Raw genomic sequence first — 21,564 nt, forward strand, 5'->3', positions numbered from 1 at the left:
TTTGCAGATATCCTTAGATAGTTTTAGGCATGAAAGGCCCTCAACAATCTAACACCAAAACAACTCATAAAAGAGAGTCATATCCAAGGTGTCTAAAGTAGAAATACCAAAGGCGTTCATCATTTGTAGGTTCCCGTGTGGTGGTTAAAGCGTGGAAGTGGTGGAACTCAAAGGCCTCAACAATCGGTTGTGAGCGAAAATGAAACATTATGTAGAGGCCACTAGGTTGTGCCTTGCCATGAGCAATCGCTAAATCAATCTGAGAATTGACAACCTCAACTGTGGTCACAGTGGAAAAGACTACTTATCATAATCGATAGAGTCGTTGAACAAATATAAGAGATTTATCCCAATCTTGGGGACATATTACACATCGCCCAATGAAGCGAGATCTTGGCCCTTGTTTAGTATCAAACTTGATGCGATCTAGACCATGGATCTTGACCGAGTTATTCCCACATTGGAAAATTCTTGCATGCAAGGGCTCATGGGACAAAAATGTCCTAAATTGGGGTCATGTGATGTGTGGCTCCACTATATACAATCCAAGTAGGTAAAGAAGTACTCAAACGGGTAGAGTGGGTCTCTATGGGTCACCTCGTCTAGAAAAAATAATAACTTAAAAATATGAACTAAGCTCACAACCTTCGATGTCTCTATAGAGATGAGGTGGGCATGTGGTCAACAGATTAGTCAGACATGCCCTCTGGAGTTGAAAACAAAATTGGCCCTAATTTTGGTTGCCACCACCTTGCCTCCCCTATTGGGGGTTACATGATTGAGAAGTGAAGATCTAATTCTTAGATTTGGATTGTGTTTCTTTAGCCTTTGAGTGATAATTGCATCAAATGGCCAACATTTTGACAATGTTTGCAATACCTATTGTTCTTAGGTACATTCTTCCCCAAAGGTAACCTACAAATATGGACTAAGCTCGCATCCTCTAATATATCTATAGAGACGAGGTGGACTTGTGGTCTAGCACACTAGTTAGACATGTCCTCAGTGAAATTGGTTATGATAGCTAACCAAGGTAGTGTGGATCTGAGTTTTCCACTATCCCTGATTTTGATCACCACCACCTTTTCTTCCCTACTATTGGGGATTACATGACTAAGGGGTCAGGGTCTAATTATTAGATTTGGATTGTGTACCTTTAGCCTTTGAGCGATACTTATCATAAAACAAATAGCCTTTTGAAAATGTTGGCCATACCCATTTTTCTCAAGCACCTTTAGCCTTTGATCGATACTTATCCTCAAACAGTTAGTCTTTTGAACATGTTGGCATTACTCATTTTTCTCAACCACATCTTACCACCCAGGTTTGAGAGTAGACTAGGTGTTCTTTTATTAATCACCCAGGCTAAAGTTCAGACTTACATGACTAAGGAGCAGGGTCATAATTCTTAGGTTTGGGTTATGTACCTTTAGTCTTTGAGCAATACTCGTTATCAAAGTACCTGAATCTTAATAGTACCTATTGTGTTTAGGCACATTCTGCCACCTTGGTTTAAGAGTAGATTGGGTGTTCCCTTGTAATTCACTTAATTGGTTTTGAGTTTGGTTTTGATTTTTTATTTTTATTTTTCCTTTCCCTTGCCACCCCTTATTAGAAGTGGTAATAAGAGGCCCCTCTAAGGAGTGTGTCTTGAGTAGACACACTATGGAACTAGTCGAACAGTGAAGCATAACATAGTAGTAGCTGATACTCAAATTCATAGAATGTGAGTATAATGTTCTATGAAATTACTTGCTAGGAGCCCCCATAGTAGAGAACGCATGAGTAATCGTCGATATTCAACCAACTTGACTTAAGATCATCCCAATTTGTGATTCAAATTTCTTGGAGCTCATGGTTAAAATTAATATGAGAGATCCAGAATGGTTAATCAAGTGTTTCCATGGCTCAAATGTAAGGTCAAAATATTGAAGTTATGAGTGGAATTCTGAAAACAATCCTTGCATTAAGTCAATGATGACCAAGGCATTTTGTAAATGGTGATCCAACAGAAGTAGGTAGGAAGGATATATTTTGAAATTGAGGTTATGATGAAGTGAATGTGAATGCATTAGATTGATTTTTTTATTTTAATGGCTGAAATTGAAATGATAAAAATGAGAAAAAAAAATGTAATATCTTCAAAATGACATTGAGAAACAAAACTTAAAGGAAAAGATAGAGAAGAAAAGCTTACAAAAGAGTTCACTGATTTTTTTCTTATACGTGTCTCTTCTTGTGTTTACATAAAAATAATGGTTCTTTTTAGAACTTATGACTATTATGAATAGATTGGAGAATTTCTTCCTCCTCTTGATTTTTATCAAAATCTTACAAAGAAGTAGAAACAACTAGAGTTGATATAGAAGTAAAAGCAAGTATACCTACCATAAGAGCAAATGGAGGAGAAGAGAAGGTAGGCTTATACTTCGTGCAAGTTTCTCCAATAGAATAGTTAGTCCCAAGTGGAGGTTCTATCCTTCCTGGAAAATCAATAGGTTTGTGCACTGAACCTAAAGGGAAATAATCAGCATTACCTTCTAGTTATTGTTGGACTCTATGCATGAGGATCAATTCAAACTTAGCCCATGCAATCTCATATGATCGGCGGAAACCATGATAGTCTAACATCTCTCCAGTATCCAAACCTTGTCATGCAAGTTGTAAGGCCCACTCTTGCAATTCTCGGCCTAAGCTACTCTAGAGACTGAAGTGGTGATGATGTATTCCAAGTCAACTTTCCTCTGAGAACTTGTTTCTAATGATAAGCTCTTAAATCAAAAGCCCAAGTTTCTTCAATGAGTACCTAACTCTAATACCATATAAAGAAATACTCGTCTACAAATAACGAACATAGTTGTACAACAAAGCACAGATTGATAAAAGAACTTAATAAGGTTGGGATACAAAAATAAAAGACAAAGAACATTGAAGTTGAATGAATAAATAGAATACTCAATGCAACAAACACAGTATGTAAGGTGAATACTAAACCTTAAACTCTTGTGTCTCTAGGACTAGGGTAAGGAGTATGAGCCTGAGAGTGTTTTGCCTAAGAATCTGACATGATTCCAGTACTTTCAATTCAAGACTCGCCATGGTGAAGGCCCATCAACTGCACAACGAGGAAGTAAATCATATTTAACAGATTCCATTCTTTATACAATTAATACCAGATCATTCTTAATTCACTCATTTCCCTTCGACATGGGTTACATTGTGTATTCTTTATACAATTAATACCAGATCATTCTTAATTCACTCATTTCCCTTCGACATGGGTTACATTGTGTTCTATTCAAATATCTTCAAGAGTACTCTCAATTCACTCGTTTCCCTTCAACATGGGTTACATTGTGTTGTATCCAAATACCTTCAAGAGTACTCTCAATTCAAGACTCCGAATGGTGAAGGTCCATTAACTGCACAATGAGAAAGTAAATCATATCCAACAGGTTCCACCCTTTAAACAAAGGGTACCAGATGTTTTGATCTAACTAATTGAGGTAGTATGTACTTCTGATAGCAAAATCAATGATACACAGCTGCAAAGCACAAATGCTGCACAATAAGAGAGGACCAAACATCTCTTACTGCACAACAGTTACCTTCCCACCATCACCAACAATCTGCACAAGAACATCTCTTACCATTCAAAAATGCAAAACCAGTTTGCATTTCTGACCACAATTTAATGTACCAGAATAGCAATCACAACACATATCGGCATGTTTTTCACAGGATGCATTGGTTCCTTCTAAAGATGTACTGACAAGAGCACAAGCAATGACCACCTCCTCACTATTCCACAACAAAGATCCTTCTTTTTGCATGATTGGAAATGTTTAATAACACTCATTGCAAACGTGGAAATCATCCCTCCTGTAACATTTCATAAGCAACAAAATATCGTTGCTTTGTATACATACACTTGCTTTGTGCGTGATTCTCCAACAGAAAATAATGAACGAATAATTCATTTACACTACACTTGGCATTCTTCACTTTGTTTTAACTCTTCACATCCTCACACATTCCAGCAGCTGCATTAGACTCCTATTCATAAAGCATGAGCTGCAACATCTGTTTTATCTAGTTTTAGTGCCTGTTCAAAGGCAAATTTCCCAAGCTCCACATATCCCCACTTTTGACATGCTCCCAACAGAGTATCCCAGGCTGGAAGATAATCAGGAGACCGCATTTTCTCGATCATGCCTATAGCCTTGTCAAAGTGCCCCGCACGTCCAAAAAGGTCCACCATGCATGTGTAATGCTCTACATCTGGCATAATTCCAAAATTCACACTCATGTTTTCAAAATGTTTCTGGGCCTCATCCAGTAGACCTGACTGACTGCAAGCATTAAGAACACAAATAAAAGTGACTGCATTTGGACGAAAGCCCTCGTGTTGCATTTGTTTGAAGCAATTGAGTGCTTCCTCACCATGCCCATGTTGAGCATATCCAGAAATCAGTGCAGACCAAGTTATTACATCACGAACCGGAAGCTCGTTAAGCACTTCTTGTGCTTTTAGTAGTTCACCACATTTCGCATACATATCAACCAAGGCATTCCCAAGACCAACGTTTGTTCCCAGCAACCCGCATCTAACAATCTGACCATGAATTTGTTTGCCCTTGGTAGCTGCTCCAACAAGAGCACAAGCCTTCAAGATGCAAATATAGGTGACTGCATCTGGACAAAGGCCTTCATGTTGCATTTGTTCAAAACAGTTGAGTGCTTCCTCAACATGGCCATGTTCAACATATCCAGTAATTAGTGCAGACCATGTCACCAGATTCCTTTCTGGCAGCTCATCAAAGACCTGTTGTGCTTTAAAAGGTTTCCCACATTTTGCATACATGTCCACCAAAGCAGTTGCAAGTGCAGGATTTGTTCCCAGCAAACCCTGTCTGATAATCAGATCATGAATTTGTTTGCCTTTGGTAGCTCTTCCCATGACAGCACAGGCCTTCAAAATGCAAATAAAGGTGACTGCATCTGGAGAAAGGCCCTCGTGTTGCATCCGATCAAAGCAATCAAGTGCTTCCTCAGCATGCCCATGTTGGGCATATCCAGCAATCAATGCAGACCAAGTCACTACATTCCGATCTGGAAGCTCGTCAAGCACCTGTTGTGCTTTGGGAAGTTCACCACATTTCGCATACATATCCACTAAGGCAGTGGCAAGTGCAAGATTTGTCCCCAGCAACCCCTGTCTAATAATCTGATCGTGAACTTGTTTACCTTTGATGGCTGCTCGCAGCAGGCCACAAGCTTTCAAGATGCAAATAAAGGTGACTGCATCTGGACAAAGGCCCTCATGATGCATTAGTTCAAAGCAGTGGAGTGCTTCCTCGCCAAGTCCCTGTTGGACGTACCCAGTGATTAATGCATTCCAAGTCACTACATCGCGAACCAGAAGCCCATCCAGTACTTCTTGTGCTTTCAGAAATGCACCACATTTTGCATACATATCAACTAAGGCATTGCCAAGCACAACATTTGTTCCCAGCAAACCCTGTCTGACAATTTGATCATGAATTTGTTTACCTTTGGTAGCTGCTCCTGCTAGGGCGCAGGCTTTCAAGATGCAAACAAAGGTGACTGCATCTGGACAAAAGCCCTCACGCTGCATCCGATCGTAGCAGTTGAGTGCATCCAGAGCAAGTCCATGTTGGACAAATCCAGATATTAAAGCAGACCAAGTCACAACATCCCGGGCAGGAAGCTCATCGAGCACTTGCTGTGCTCTGGGCAGTGCACCGCACTTTGCATACATACTGACTAAAGTGTTTCCAACATGGCGGCTCCTTTCTAGCAGCCCGCTTTTCAAAATATCAGCGTGTAACCTGGTGCCTTTGCATAGATCCTTCTGCTTGGCGCAGGCCTTAAGTAAGGCCACAATATTGACTGTCGCGTTGTCATGTACCCTCCCCATAACATCATCATTTGGTTCTGCGGATTTTGCATCTCCTCTTGAAGGAGCGCTTCAGGAACTCGGGGTCAACCATCATTAACCACAACTGCCTGGCTCCAGCTCTGTCAAATCGCCACTGTTGCATCCCTCTGCTTGCCGGTCCAATACTCAAAAATCAGATATTTCATGTGTTTAATTGATTACCCTGCTAGTGAATTAGTGAGGCGAAGGTCGTGGATCTTCCTTCCATTTTTGGCGCGCAGATATTGTGTACTTGGTTTGAGGTTGCAGGCCATCACTCCGGCGGACACGTGCCGCGCTTGGGATGCTCGTCTGCTTGGATGAAAAGCAGGAACAGAAGGAGCTGCTTCTCAATGCCGAAGATAAGGAGGGCAGGAGACGGACACCCTCCTCTGCCTAATTTTCCTCGCAATCTTGGCTTACCTGCTCTCGTTGACAAGCAATTCGGTACTTTTCAACGTTCAAATTGCAATACTCATCGTAGCAGCAGCTTTGCGTTGCCTTCTCTTAGAGCTGGAAATCCGGAAAGGGGTCCAGGAAGCGAGCATGCCTTCCCTCATCTTTCGTGTCTGCTTAAGCACCACGACCTTGCACTCGGACTCTGAGGGAAAAAGAGCAGGATGAAGCTGCCTTCAATCTTTCCTTTTCCTCTCCGCCGTCAGACCCAACACAGCCTTGCACCAACAGAGGCTTTTGTTTGCCTGGGTATAAAAGGATTCTAATGGAAATTGCAAGCAACTGATCGTTCATGCGTGCGTGCCATGAATGATGAATGGTTTCAGCTCACCTGCACCACAGCAGTCGATGATGAACCCGTTCTTGCATAGGTGCTTTGCGAGTCTCGGTGTTTAATTATGTTTCGTTAGTCCGCGTCAAGTCCCAACACACCGAGGATCTGTCAATCTATACATCCGTTTCATAACTGTTACTCTCCACTATGAAAACATGTATCTATGGGTCGGTCATCATGCATGCATGCAGCAGAGTGAGGATTATTTCCATAATCATTTGGAGTTTTGTCATTTACCAAGGCCTTTGACATTGCATGCAGCAGAATGAAAATTATCTCCGTTATCATTTGGAGTTTTGCCATTTAACAAGGCCTTTGACATTGCAATGTATTTGCTAGATGAGAAACCGATTGTGGAAGACGACGCAATCATCTATTTTAGTGTGTTCCATATACCCATCCATTTCAATTGCCCTCTTTAAGTTTGATGCAGATCATGGCATCTTCTCATGTTACATCATGAGTTTTAGTGATGCAATGCCTTTTGCTATTTCTTTCAATCATTAAATTTATTGGAAATAGTTTTCCTCGTTCATACAATTTTGAAGATTAGGGTCACTTTTATTTGGCAAGCATTAATCATATTCATATTGAGTTTTGTCTTCATTGGATCCATTCATTTAACTTGTTTGTTTTGGTGTGTTACATTCACCCATCCATTTCAACTACCCTCTTTAGGTTGTTCGATGACGGAGATCACGACCTCTTCTCCTATTAGATTAAAAATATTAGTGATGTAATGCCTTTTTTAATTGTCTCTTAATAATTGAAATTTGTGGAAATAGTTTACTCGCATTCATACGATTTTGAAGTTCAACATTACTTTTATTTGACATGCATCAATCATAATCGTAATGAGTTTAGTCACTCTAGAAGGCCTTTTGCATATAGCAATGTCTCGAGCGATAAGATATTCAAACCTTCCAATCGTTCATTTTATTTTTCAATGTCTTTTCGAGATAAAGGAGGTGGGTGGATTATGATTGTGTGTTGTGCACGGTAATATAATCTCCTTGTTATTTGCCTGAAATTTAATGGACTTGGACTTTTGCGACCAAGAATTAAGAGATACACAACTCCCTCTTTTGTGTTAAATGCTACAATTTTTGATAGGCATCAATCACATGGTGGTTTCATCTTTGTGAAGGCCTCATGATAGTAGTGTCTTTGCTAGATTATCAACTACTCTTTCACTTGTAGAAAAGCTTATGCATTAGGCGCATGTTAACTTTTTTTCCCTTTCCTTTCATTTGTTTTGTTTGGAATATCTCCTTATTATCCTAAATTTTTTTGGTATATTCAGTATTTTTTTTGAAATTAATGAGGACTCACACAATGTTTGGTCACAATTCAAGTTGTTTGATATTGTTTTACATGTACTTCTAATTTTGAGGGTCACAACTATTGTGATATGGATGTCACTTTTGACATGTTACAGTTTATTGTAGGTCATTATGTCTTCATACCATGATCTACTCACTAACTCAACCGACAAGGAGTAGGACCAGCATGAAGAAGTAGGTTGATCTCAACTAGCCCAAGTTCCCCAAACACCTCCTCTCACAAATTGCATCCAGCATAGTTCTCCCACTCCTCCTTTAGACCTTCTATTCCGTTGCATGCTCTAGTGTAATTTGGAGCCACGCTACCCTTTATATCCCCGCCTTCTAGATATTTTGGTGTGGTTCCTTCGCCGCTACAAATTCCTATTATGTATCCATCATCTATCATGTCATCTCCTTCTAGACATGTCCCCCATTTAGGACAATCACAACTAATACCAACCATGTCAATCACCCCACAACAACAACCACCTCCTACACTAGCCCCCATAGATCCTGCACCTCCTCCCCCCCTAATGCCTTTGCAGGTGACACCACCCACTCATACTCCTTTGAGTACACATGCTCCAAGCATCGAAGCCTCCATGTCCCTCAATACTAACCGCAAGCTCAAAAAGTGAGTGGCTCGCAAGGCAAGACAAGGGATTAGAATCCTCCAATGGGAGTAGGGATTGTTGGATGGTAGAGCAATTTGCTATGCTAGTTAATGCAAAGAGAAGGCTAGTGGATGATGAGAAAGGCAATTGTCAAGCAGACACAACAAATTTTCCCACTAAGTGACTAGTGGAAGCAAATCGTAGATTGGTGCAAGCAAGGTGGAAGACTATATTATAGTACTACAACAAGTGGAAAAACAACTTTTCAAAGTATAAGAAGATCCACAATATCTAGAAGACTATATTGTAGTACTACAACAAGTGGAAAAACAACTTTCCAAAGTATAAGAAGATCCACAATTGGGATAAGGGAGTGCCATCTAGGTATATTGAATGGGCTCAAATTGGACATAATGGAGAGGGAGGAGAAGGATCTTCCAAAGACATTTGATGAGGACATCTTCACTATCATCCAAGAAAGGTTTATTGAGGATGTTCAGGTGTAGAACCCCAATAATTGTAAATTCTTCTTCGGTAAAGATTGGTATGTCTTTTTGCAATGGCATCTTATTTTGGACTATTTGACAATAAGGTTTTTCTATAGTTGATATTGTAGATGTGAACATTATTTCTTACCTTACACAGACACCCTCAATGGCAATGGAAAGGAAAAGGTAGCTTCAATGCTAGACAATTTTGTTGTAAGTGTTGTTGGTGGCAGTGTGGCCAAGGATGCAAACTGCACTGCAAAGAAAAGGGCTAACTAAGAGCCCAGGGTCAACTTGATTAAAGAAGGACTTCCATGAGATTAGCAAGAAGCTTATCAAGACTATTGATTGAGGATAGCAATAGCGGTCCTAGGTTCAATGACTGCAAGTACAAGAGCTCATTGCCATGCAATAATGTTTCACTAAGACCACTAGGGAGGAAATCTAGAGTGTATAGAGGGCATTGGAGTAGATGATAGGATTCATGGAGCAGTTCTTCACATGACACCCTTGACTTGTGGATGAAGGCTATGCAATAAATGGGAGATCATGTAGTTCACATGCATTCCTTTTGCTTTGTGTTTTGGACATTCTATCTTAATAGTTTATATATGGGCATACATGTTACCTTGTTTTATCTTACCATGTCAATAAGAAGCTTGGTTTCTACTTTATAGTTTCAATCTTTATTGCATTGGCAACTTGATTATCGTTTCATTCAAATTGTAGAAATTTTGTCCTTCATATGCAAAAGATTAGTTATTTAATCACATAAATATTTGAATAGTTTTAGTATTTATTTAGTGTGTAAACAAAAATGCAGTCAAAGGTAGCACACAATAATGTACAATCACCAAAGCAAATTATTTTCTACGACTAAAATAGAAAACTCATCGTTGAGTGCACAAATTTATGAAGATCACACTTACTTAAAGAATAGTGATTTGAAAACAAACAATTTTAATTTAAGATGGGCCAATTAAAGTGTTGATCCACAAGTCCAGGAGTGAGAACAAGCTACTTCTCACTCATAAGTGCCACAAAGTTTGTCTAGGTACATAGCAAAGGCTTTTTTGTTGATTGCTGCATAAGTAGCATCAAGATCATGTTGGTCCACATGATAAGCTTCCAAAGCATGGTCAACAAAATCTTCTAGCATGCCAAGACCATGATCTATTGCCATGTTGTGCAAAATATAACAAATGGATATCAATTTAAGAACCTTGTAGATGTTAGGGTTGGGGATGACCCCATTGAGAACCACCATGCATTCTTCAAGTGGCTGAAGGCACATTCCACAACCATCCATGTGGATGAAAGCTAGTAGTCATAGCGTGGTTGTGAGGGTGATAGAGGTGCTTGAAAAGGAATGAGCAACCAAGGCAGTTGATAATATCCACCATCCCCTATAATGTATGCCCTGATGATGTAGCCTCGACCAATGAAACAAGGTCCATTTAGCTGTGAGTTGGGTTGTGCAAGGTGGAAGAATGTCGAGTTTTGTAGCACACCCTTATCATTTATAGATCTTGGAAATCTAGTGTATATATCGATGAATCATAGGTTGAAATCCACAATGACCTGTACTATCATGGAATATTTCCCCTTGTGATCAAACTAAGTGGTCAATAACTCATGGGCCTCCCTATCCATATCAATCACACCACAATAGCTAGGCGGCCCTTGTTGTTGCTCCATGCTTGCTTTCAAAACAACCATCTCATTGGGTGGGAAAGGCCACTCGATGAACTAATTCTAGAAAGAAAGCAAAGCTTTGATGAAGGCATTCACAATTTCAAAGACTATGGACACACCATATTCAAACTGCTTCAAAACCATAGTGTAGGAGCATCCAATGGGGCAAGATACATCAAAGTAATTGCTATTTTTTGCTTGATTGGGAATCCGTGAGACCACCAACCTCAATGAGAGAAGCATGAATATTTCCTGGAGCTAGAAATGGGCAAAGTAGCTGAGACAAATGGGAAAACAACTTGGCATACCATTGGTCGATGCAAGGTGGGTTCCACCTCATGCAAGGCTTGATGTTGTAGATGATGTGGCATAAGGTGGACAAAGAGGAGATAACAATGCATGAAAAATTTGCACTATCAAATTTAGTTAAAAGAAGTAACATGTACATAGTAGGAAGAAGGAGTATTTGCAATGAAGCGCCAAAGATCGGAAAATCTATAGCCAAAGCAAGAGGATAGTAATGTATAGTAATAGGATTCCTAGAATCGTAAAAGACTTCATGGTTCCATAAAAAAGGCACTGCAATAATACAAGAATCATATCAGCATGTTGAAGCAATCAAGTACGTTATTAAGTTAAAAGGTTTTGAAAGAATTTACAATTCACATCAAAATAAAATCATTGCTTGCATGCCATGAACTAAATTTCATAATCAAAAGCATAGATTTGACTCCAAATGTTCACTTACAATGTGATTTAGAGGGACTAGATGAGAACAAGAGGATGGGAGTGTGGAAGCTAGGGAAGGAGAGGGGGTAAGAATGGAAAACGATGGTGCATGTAGCTCATAGATGGTGGAACACTATGTCATGTACATTGAATCCATTCTCCATGTGAGTTGAAGCAAATTGCCATGCATGTGCATCAAAAGTACTAGTGAGAGTAAGCAAGCCAAATGATCAATGGAGGTCCTTTGTGTGGAAACTTCGATTGAGGTACATGAAGCTGAATGTTTCACTTTTTTAAATAGTTTTTCAATCCTGTTGGGTGGACTATGGTTAATGAGAAGTTTCAACTCAATTGGTGCCTTTTTGGTGTAGGAAAATGTAAACTAAGCATATTTTCATCCGCGTTCCCACAAAAATCATGTCATATGCCACTTACATGTGATAAGGCTTTAGATCCATTTGTAAGCAACCTAATTGAATCAATGCATTTAGCCCATTGAGCAAGTAATTAGCTGACTCGCACCGGTGTTAAGAGGGGTCTTACACAAGCCCCCATTAGTTAGTTAAGCATAGTTTTAGAAACTTTGTCATGATGTGCTAATTGTACCCTAACAAAAAATAGTTAGAGAAATGGGGCACCACTTGGAGTGCAAGGACAAGAAATGTTTGGCATTATATGGGGCAAGATAGGAGCATAGTTTATGCATGAAAGGCCTCTAAGTTGTTAGACGCTCTATCACCTATCCCTAGAACCATCTCCAATATCTCTCCCTCATATCCACTTGACCCCCTTAAGATTTTACACACAAAAAGAGAGAGAGAGAGGCCCTATGCCTAGTTTCAGGTTAGTGCTTCACATTCAATGTGAAGAATGCTAAGCCACATGCTATCGCAAGTTTGTGAAGCCATGTCTCTCTCTCTCTCTCTCTCTCTCTCTCTCTCTCTCTCTCTCTCTCTCTCTCTCTCTCTCTCTCTCTCTCTCTCCCATTAACTCATTTCTCTTGTCCGTCTCTTTTTATTCTATCTTTCTCCTCCTTTACTTCTTTCTCTGCTCATCATTCACAAAATGAAATACCCACATAACATCCAATGAGAAAACTACACAACAATAATCTCTTGTTTCATCATCACAAGCAAACCTCAACAAACGTTTTTTTGAGCCAATATCATAGCCCCATATAAACATTTATCAAACCTCAACATTGCTATATCAAGTCCACTAGGACCAAACTACAATTGTCAGTGGTTGGAGCTACATCTAAGAAATAATGTACACAGTAGAAAGCTTTCTTCACAAATCATATTGCAAACATCATTCAAAGAGATTCTCTTTAGGAAGGTTTGTAGGAGAAGGAATCTTGATGAGGGATTAGTCATGGTAAAAGAAAATTATTGTGTTGCTTATGCAAACATGTAACCAAAAGTAAGATAGGAAAAATGAAGTAGACCTCAATATCAAGTGATATCATTGTGGTTGATGGAGATGGTGAAGCATGCATTAGATTGAAACCTCCAACCCATGCTACAATATTTGAACCTTCAAAATGGTTATCAACCAAGAGTATGATGCTGCTTCCAGTCTGTTTGTTTGACTCAAAGATAAGATGGCCCCATCCTTACTCAATGTGGAAACTGCATGCTAATCCTCATATCTATCCCATGATTGCTTCTCTCTTTGCTAGACAACCAGCCACTGTGCATATGATTTTTGCACTTGCATGATGGCTCAACTGTAATAATCTTGCTCTAACTAGACTGCTTTGGCTCTAGATATATTTCAAGCTAAAATGTTTCAAGCTACTTTCCTTGTCATGTAGCTAAAATGTTTGAATATAAATTCTTTCAAGCTAGATGTATTGTCTTGGAGCAAGAACTAAACATCCTTGAAGCACTTGAAGTGAAGCAAGAAAGGAAGAGTTGAAGAGAGATCAGTTACTTGCCACCAAGACTCAAGATTTCAACAAGGAATTCTTGATGAACAACATGTTATATATTAATGTAATCATTGGGAAAAAGGCTATGTAACAATGTATGTTAAAGAAGTGTCCAAATATTTTCATTTCATCCTATGAATAAATTAAGGAATATAAAGGAGGACCCCTACACTTAGTTTTGAAAAATGGCACTAAACCAACATCAAAGATTGTAGCCATTGTCAATGGAACAAGCAAAGGTATTAAAAGGAGAAGTGGGCATATTATTGAAAGTAGGATTCATATATCCTGTCAATTTTGCTAAATGAGTATGTCCAATAGTCATCCACCATCAAATGCATCTACATGAAAGGAACATTATCCCTTACACTTTATTGTTCAATTTTTGGACAAAGTAGTTGGGCATGAGTGATATAACCTTCATGATAGCTCCTCTAAGTACATTCAAATAGACAAAGCACCTAAAAATATAAGAAAAACCACAGTTATCACTCCTTGAGGGTATTTTTGCTACATGAAGCTCCCTTTTGGCATGAAAATTAGGCCTTCTTAGTTCCAAAAGTGAGTAAACAAAGTATTAATTCCCAGCTTAGCAAGTTCACATGTGGAGTTTATTGATGATTTTTGTATTTATAGCACTAGGTGAGTTCATTGTTAGAAGCTAGATCTAGTTTTTGCAAGACTAGAAGATTCGGGAATACAACTAAATCTAAAGAAGTATAAACTGGCTTGACCAAGGATAAACTTTTTGGAGCACATGATGTCAGAAAATGGGAGAGAAGCCAACCCTATGATAGTAAAAGCATTGATGTTTCTTGCAACCCCTCAAAACACAGAGCAACTTTTGATCTTCATACAAAATGTAAAAGTATTTGTTCCCATTTCATCCATTTGTCTTCATAACTATTGTCCTCTTACAAGGAGTAGCTAGACTTTCCTCTTGTTTGGTCAAATGATTTGAAAGTAGCATTCAAGAAGCAAAATAAGTCTTGGGAAAATTAGAAAGTTTGCAACCTCCAATTCGATAACGAGAATTCTATCTCAACCTTTCAATGGGATACATGAGACTAGTGTATTATGTGGACCATGTCATGAGCAAGGAGGAGAAAAAATTCACAAAAGTTAAATACGTTTCGGAAATATGGAAAGTCAAGAATGCAAAGCAAGCAAAGGTGCCATAGAATTCAATGACTTCTATAGAAGAATATCGAAGCTTAGAGTTTGCAACATATTGAAAGGCATTAAATTTTTGGAGATATGGAAGGTTGCTCAAACAATTATTTGTAACACTTTTGTAGTTGCAACTAGTGGTTAAATGTATCAAGGATGAGAAACTTTGGGGGAAGAAGAAAAGTTCTTACAAACTAGAAAGATTCTTGAAATGGTGTTAAAGAATATCAAATATGCTTTTTTAAGATGAGCTAAAAAGTACGTGCTAATCAATGCTGAATTGTCCATGAAAGGTACAAATCTTGTTCTAAAGAGGGTTCCTTCAAAGAATGAAATTGATCAAATATTGGAACAAAGCCATGAATGGACATGTGGAGGACATTACACCTACAACCACACTCCAAAAAATTCTCCGAGAGGGTTATGTATGCTAAGCATATGGCATGATGCAAATCATTGGTGCAAGTCCTATTTGTAATGCTTGAGAATGGGGAAAAGCCATGAAGGTACATGTGGGGGACATTACACCTACAAAACCACACTCCAAAAAATCCTTGAAGAGGGTTATGCACTGCTAAGCCTATTGCACGATGTAAATTATTGGTGTAAGTCCTATTTACAATGCTAGAAAATGGGGAAGTGCCTTTTTAAGTGTGAAGTACAAGGTTCCATCCTCACCTATGAAGTTTTTGAGAAGTGGGGCATTGATACCATTATTCCTTTACTTGTCAACAAGAAAATAGGTATATATCCTAACAATGTATTATCTTTCTAAGAGGATAGATGCAAGAGAAATTGTAGGAATCACCAAAAAGATGTGGGAAATTTCATATGCGAGGAAATTTTATTGTAAAATTGGGATACCCTTAGAAATATCATATGATATAGGGATCTAGGTTTTAGGGAATACTTAGTTGATTTTTTTGTGTGATAAACTAAAAATAAACCATAAGTATAGCACACACCATGCCCTTAGTGAAATGGGTTAAATGAAAGATTGACTGGGGAATTGATGTCTATGCTAACAATATGATTCTAGAAAACAAGATGGCATGGGACTTGGAACAACTAATTGCATTATGGGCTTATCAAATAGTAGTCATGTGGAACTAATTTCTCTCCTTCCCAGTTGGTATTTGGCAAAGAAACCTATAGATATATAGGTTTCATCCCTTAATTCATGATGAAGATGTCTAAGGGTACAAAAGATGCTTACCAAGAGTGACTTTGGCAATTGCAAGAGATACAATTAGACAAGGAGTTGGCTCTAAAACACTATGAAGAAGTACAAGAGGAGTGGAAAGAGAAAATGAATGAAGTTTACAAAGGCATCAAAGAAGGTGGCCTTGTTACATGATACAACAACAAACTTAACCATACCTTCCAAATGAAGTTTTGAGTAAAATGGGGAGGCCATTTCAAGGTAGTTAGAAGATATTCCAATGGAACTTACCAATTTGCAAATTTGGATGAATGTGTACACAAGCATTGGATAAATGGATTATGTATCCAAGATTCTAAGTCTTGTCAAGGATGAATGGACTAAAAAACCCTCAATGGAGACATGTGAATCAAAAGAAGAAGATGCAATGATCAACTTGTTTAGGCTTTTTATCCTATGAGTATCAATGCTCTATTGGACTAGGGGGTGGCTAAATATGTGAGGATATTTTCGAGTAATCAAAAGTCTCACTCATATGCTATGGGGAGCCTTGCATGCCCCTCACATAATGGAAAAAGCAACTTTGTTTTGTCATATATAGATAAATGTAGGTTCATGAGTTCATGTGGAGATAATAGCATGTGTGCCATGTCCATAAAAAACCCACTTGTATATCATCGGCCATTTAAGTGAGTATGGGAGGGACAATATGAACATCCATTAGATGGCTTGAATAAAGTTATGAATATGATTTTATTCATTAGTTTACTCGCTAAAAAGTGACACTTTCTACAACCATGATACCAAAAAGAGGCCAAAAACACAGGCATATATTTTTTATGTTGTCTTGATACATGATTAGCCCAAAATGGCCATGATGATGACACAACACTCATAAAAACTATTCAGTAGCATCATAGGATCAAATCACGATTCTTAAATCATCACAAGAGCTTGGTAATGACTAAGATGACTCCATGATCACCTATAAAGAGATAGGGTGATAACTTGGGAGCATGAGAGAGTAAGCCATGCCTTAGTGTATGCAAGAAGAGGAGTAGTAGGGTGATTAGAAGCTTATAGGAATTGCTTCAAAGCTAAAGAGCGAGGCCTTCCATGAGAAGGTCTAAAAATTCATTGCATGATGAAAGAGAGGGAGAGTGCTATTTTGATACAAAAATAATGTATGTTGGGGATGTTTTTACCAACAAGAGGGGTGATTGCCCACTCTTGACCATACAAGGAGAGTGAATGTGAAGAGAAGAAGAGAATGAAATAATCATATTCATCTAACCATACCGATCATGAGTAGTAACATCTTCATTGAGCTCATGTGTTCTTGAATCCAAGGAAGACAAGTTTGAGTGCTCATGGTACAAGATGAAGTTTTGGAATCTAAATGCTAAAAGGGAGGTCACTTTCCAAATGGGCAAAGTAGCTCTTTGATTGAGAAGAATCCAACTCCTATATTTCAGGAAGAGCCACTTGTTGCTAAGGACTTTGAAGGTCAAAGACAATTGGTGAGCAAACAAGGGCTTATAGACACACTGCCAATAAGGCCTGTTGATTGAGATAATGCAAGTAAATGATCCTACAAGTTTGGATAAGGCTATGAATAATCCAAAGTGAAAAGATGTCATGCAATCAAAGTGTGAGAGTATCATCAAAAATCAAACTCGAGACTTGGTTGAATGGCCAGAATGTAGAAAATTAATTGATATGGAATGGGTTTGGAAGACCAAATACAAATCACATGGATCTTTGGAAAAGAACAAAGCATGACTTGTAGTTCAAGATAGCAGGCTTTGATTTTTAGGAAACTAGGATGAACACTATTCATGTGGTACTAGCCTTGGCTCTTCATAAGAAGCATCTAGTCTTTCAAATGGATGTGAAATTTGTATTCTTGAGCAAACACCTTAAGGACTCTGGAGGTACATATGTGACCTAGCTACCAAGACTTGAAGTGCCCAATCAAGAAAATAAGGTTTGCAGACTTAGAAAGACATTGTATGGGTTGAAACAAGCCCAAAGAGCATGGTATCAAAGGGTAGATGGATATTTCAAAAGCATTGAGTTTACCAAAAATACTTTTTATGCTAACTTGTATGTGTTTACATAGGATGGAAATTATGCAATCATTGTTTTGTATGTAGATGACTTGATCATGACAGGAGATCATGAGCACATTCTTTAGGAGACTAGGGATATTCTAAGTTTTGAATTTGAAATGACGGAACTAGGGCTCATAAATTTCTACTCGAGTATTGAGAATCTCAAGAACCTAACAAAATCTTCATTCTCAATGAAGATATGCTAGGGAAATTTTGAAGATATTCGAGATGACCAAGTGTAAGGTAGTGGTTTTACCAATGGAAGAGAATGTAAAACTCTCATTGAAAACGCATCACCACCTACATATATTAGCTAGTATTTGAAGCTTGTGGGAAGTCTTATCTTTCTATGGAACACTAGCCCAAATCTTAGTTATGGAGTTGGAGTCGTAAGTGAGTTCTCAAATGAGGCTCGAGAGAACCATTTGAGATTAGGGATGTGGGTGCTAAAGTACTTAAAAAGATAGAATAGATTATGATATCACCTACAAACTAGGCAAGACCACAGTGAGGTGGTAGGGGATCTTGACTCCAAGAAATCAGTGTGACTGGATGTTACTTCTCATTTGGATTTGGAGGGTTCTCTTGGATCAGCAAAAGAAGTAACCTACATTGGCATTACCTTCAATAAAAGTTGAATACAAGGTAGCATGATTTGCTTCTTGTGAAGTAGATTGGCTAAGGAGTATCTTGGCAGACATGGGAGTTCTAGTTAAAGAGGCAACAATCATAAAGTGTGACCATCAGAGTTGCATGGTGATTCCAAGGAATCATGTGTATTATGCCCACACAAAGCATAATGAGATTCAATATCACTATGTGCAGGAGCTCTTTGACGATAAAGAAGTAGAGATAGAATATTGTTTTACAAAGAAAAATTATGTTGATATATTTACCAAGTTTCTTGGTAGTGATCAGCTAGCCATGCATCTTTATTGACTTACCATTAGACCAAGCAAGTATTTCAGTCTCAAGTGGATATTGAGGGGATGCTGGAAGTTAGTCAAATATGCACATCTCAAGTCACTTGCCTATGATCCAAGTTCCAAATGTTATAAGGGCCCCAAATGAGGAGAAGCAATGATGGGCACTGGGCATCAGCAAGATTCCCAATTTAGACATTGTAAGGGGTGATTATAAGGTGAGTTATGGGGATTGGAGAATATTTCGAGAAATATTCTTGAGTGGTCATTGGTGAGTTGGATGGACCTTGTGGGTGGAGAGTTAAGGAGAAACATGTGAGTGGTGAGTTAAGGGGAACCATATTGGAAGATATTAAATATCCTACATGTTGATGGAGGTTATTTAATATCCTACTCCCCAACAACATTAGCTATCCACCTTTGGCTCACTTTAGTGGATCCTACTTTATGGATCCATCTACCACCCACTTTATGAATGTACCCTACTATCCACTTTATGGGTACACCTGCCATCCAGTTCATGGATCCACCTTTCTCTCACCTACCATATTGACCTCTTTATAAGGTTTTTGTGCATATAAATACAATATAGCTATCAAACATATTGCGAGAGTTGTCATTTATCTTCTACACTCATTGTCCTCCATCCAACATTTGTCTAGATCACCATTGAAGCTTATAGGAGCACACAGATGGATAAACCCTTCATCCATGAATTGTATTAGTTTGGTATAAGAGAAAAACATTATTTTAACTTTCCCCTATTCTCTCTTGTACTTGTGTTCATTATTGTCTTCCATTGTGCTCTATTTTCTTACATGGTATCAAAGTGCAAGGCACTCTAAGTAACAACTTTGTACAACAAAATTCAACTTTTGTGGTTGAAATACTAGATATGATGTTGTGGCAATGTACAATAGCAGAGGGGGAAGCAATGTGGATATACCAATGCAAGCCTTAAATATTTGTCCACTTGCCTTCATGAAAAGCTAAATTGATGGAACTAACTATACCTTATTGAACTTCAAGAGTAGCACCATCTTGAATTCATATGAGATCTTAGATAGAATTTCATATATTGATGTTGAACCTATTACAATCCCACATCCAACAATCCTAACAACCAAATTCCACTTGATCCAACTCTTCTTCATGTCTGGAAACCAAAACACACAGATACACTATGTGCCATCATTACCAATGCATGTGATTCAGTTCTCACTCTCATTCAACACACATCTGAAGCTAGCCAAGCTTGCTACTAAGATGTCAATATGAGACAAGAAACCAAAGTAAAATTCAAAACCTAGAGAAGTAGCTTGCGAATAGAAAAGCTTCTTATGGAGAAGTATTAGAGGTCTTCATTATGCAGACTAAGAATCTCTGTGACCAAATGGAAGCATTGGGATAGCAAAGATGATTAAGTAGCTGGCTAGGAGATGCATTTGGGTTTTCCCCCCATAGTATGATGGCCTAGTCTCACAATAATGTATACTCCTACTCTTAACTTTCAAGTGTTTAGTGCCCTATTATTGGAGGAGGAGATGTGGCTAAATAACTGTAATGGAAGCAATGGTGAATATGTTGCATTCATAGCAAAGGATGGGAAGAAGAAGTTCAAAGGAAAGTGCCATTGCTATGGAAAGAATGGTCACATGATAAACGAATGCAGAAAGAAAGAGAATGATGAAAAGAATGGCACTATAAGGTGTTATTCTAAAGGCAACGACAGGTTGAACACTATCAAAGCTTAGTTAGAGCTATTCATAGCAATTGAGGAGGTTTGTTCCTTGGCTCAGACTTCAAAGGTAGATCCATCTTGGGTGGTAATAGTGGAGCATCTTGTCACATGACCAGTAAGAAAGAATGGTGTAGTTCTCTAAGGCCTTTAAGAGAATCCATCCTTGTGACAATTGGGAATGATGTTAAATGCCCTATTGAAGGGACATGTATTGTTTCATTTTTGACATTAAATGGAGATTCAAAGAAACTTTTAGATGTATTGCATGTGCCTCATATAAAGAAAAACTTGCGATCTATAGCCTCAATTTTAGATTTTGGTCTCAAAATTGTCTTCAAACAATATAGGAGCAAAGATTCTTGATGGTGCTGATAATATTACCAACAAAGAAGAAAGATGAGACAACTTATATGAGATCATAACTCTTATAGAAACCATTGGGAAAGGTTTGGCCACATCAACTTTGTTGTGCTCAAAGAATTACAGAAGACTTGGATGGTTCCACACTTACCCAACTTGGTGAAATGCACCAAACATGTGAAGGTTGTTGGGCAAACAGCAAAGGATGTCCTTTTCAAAATAGAGCACCTTTTGAGTAAAGACTCCTCTTGAGCTTATGCGTGTTGCTAATCTCTACGGTAAGATAACTACTCAAGCTTTGGGAGTATCTTTCTATTTTATGCTACTTGTTGATGATTATAGTAGGACAACGTGAGTGTATTTTCTTCAAGATAAGGTTGAAGCTTTTTGTAAGTTTAAACAGTGGCGTAAGCTTGTGAGAATGAAAGTGGAAAGAAGATGAACTTTCTTAGTGATAGAGGAGATAGTAACTTCCAAGTTTGTTGATTACTTGAAGGAGAATGGTATCAAGCAGCACCAACTCAGTCTACACACCTAAGCAAAATGGTGTTGTAGAGTGATGCAACTGTATGATCATGG

At 38.4% G+C, this 21,564-nt stretch overlaps 1 protein-coding gene across 1 annotated transcript; it reads right to left on the reverse strand.

Moving 5' to 3' along the window:
- Positions 1-3,229: 3,229 nt before the first annotated feature.
- Positions 3,230-6,849, reverse strand: LOC148025155 (pentatricopeptide repeat-containing protein At2g33680-like). The gene has a single exon (XM_087694903.1). It carries the CDS (start codon positions 5,939-5,941, stop codon positions 4,061-4,063), a length of 1,881 nt encoding a protein of 626 aa, XP_087551029.1. The 5' UTR covers positions 5,942-6,849; the 3' UTR covers positions 3,230-4,060.
- Positions 6,850-21,564: the final 14,715 nt, after the last annotated feature.

The sequence above is a fragment of the Lygodium microphyllum genome, chromosome 15, assembly GCF_053477565.2.
Source record: "Lygodium microphyllum isolate KBCC chromosome 15, Lygodium_microphyllum_v1.1.10, whole genome shotgun sequence".
NCBI classification, from domain to species: Eukaryota; Viridiplantae; Streptophyta; class Polypodiopsida; order Schizaeales; family Lygodiaceae; genus Lygodium; species Lygodium microphyllum.

Excerpts from the sequence above, each read along its gene's own strand:
- LOC148025155 (XM_087694903.1), bottom strand. The coding sequence starts at position 5,941 with ATGGGGAGGGTACATGACAACGCGACAGTCAATATTGTGGCCTTACTT.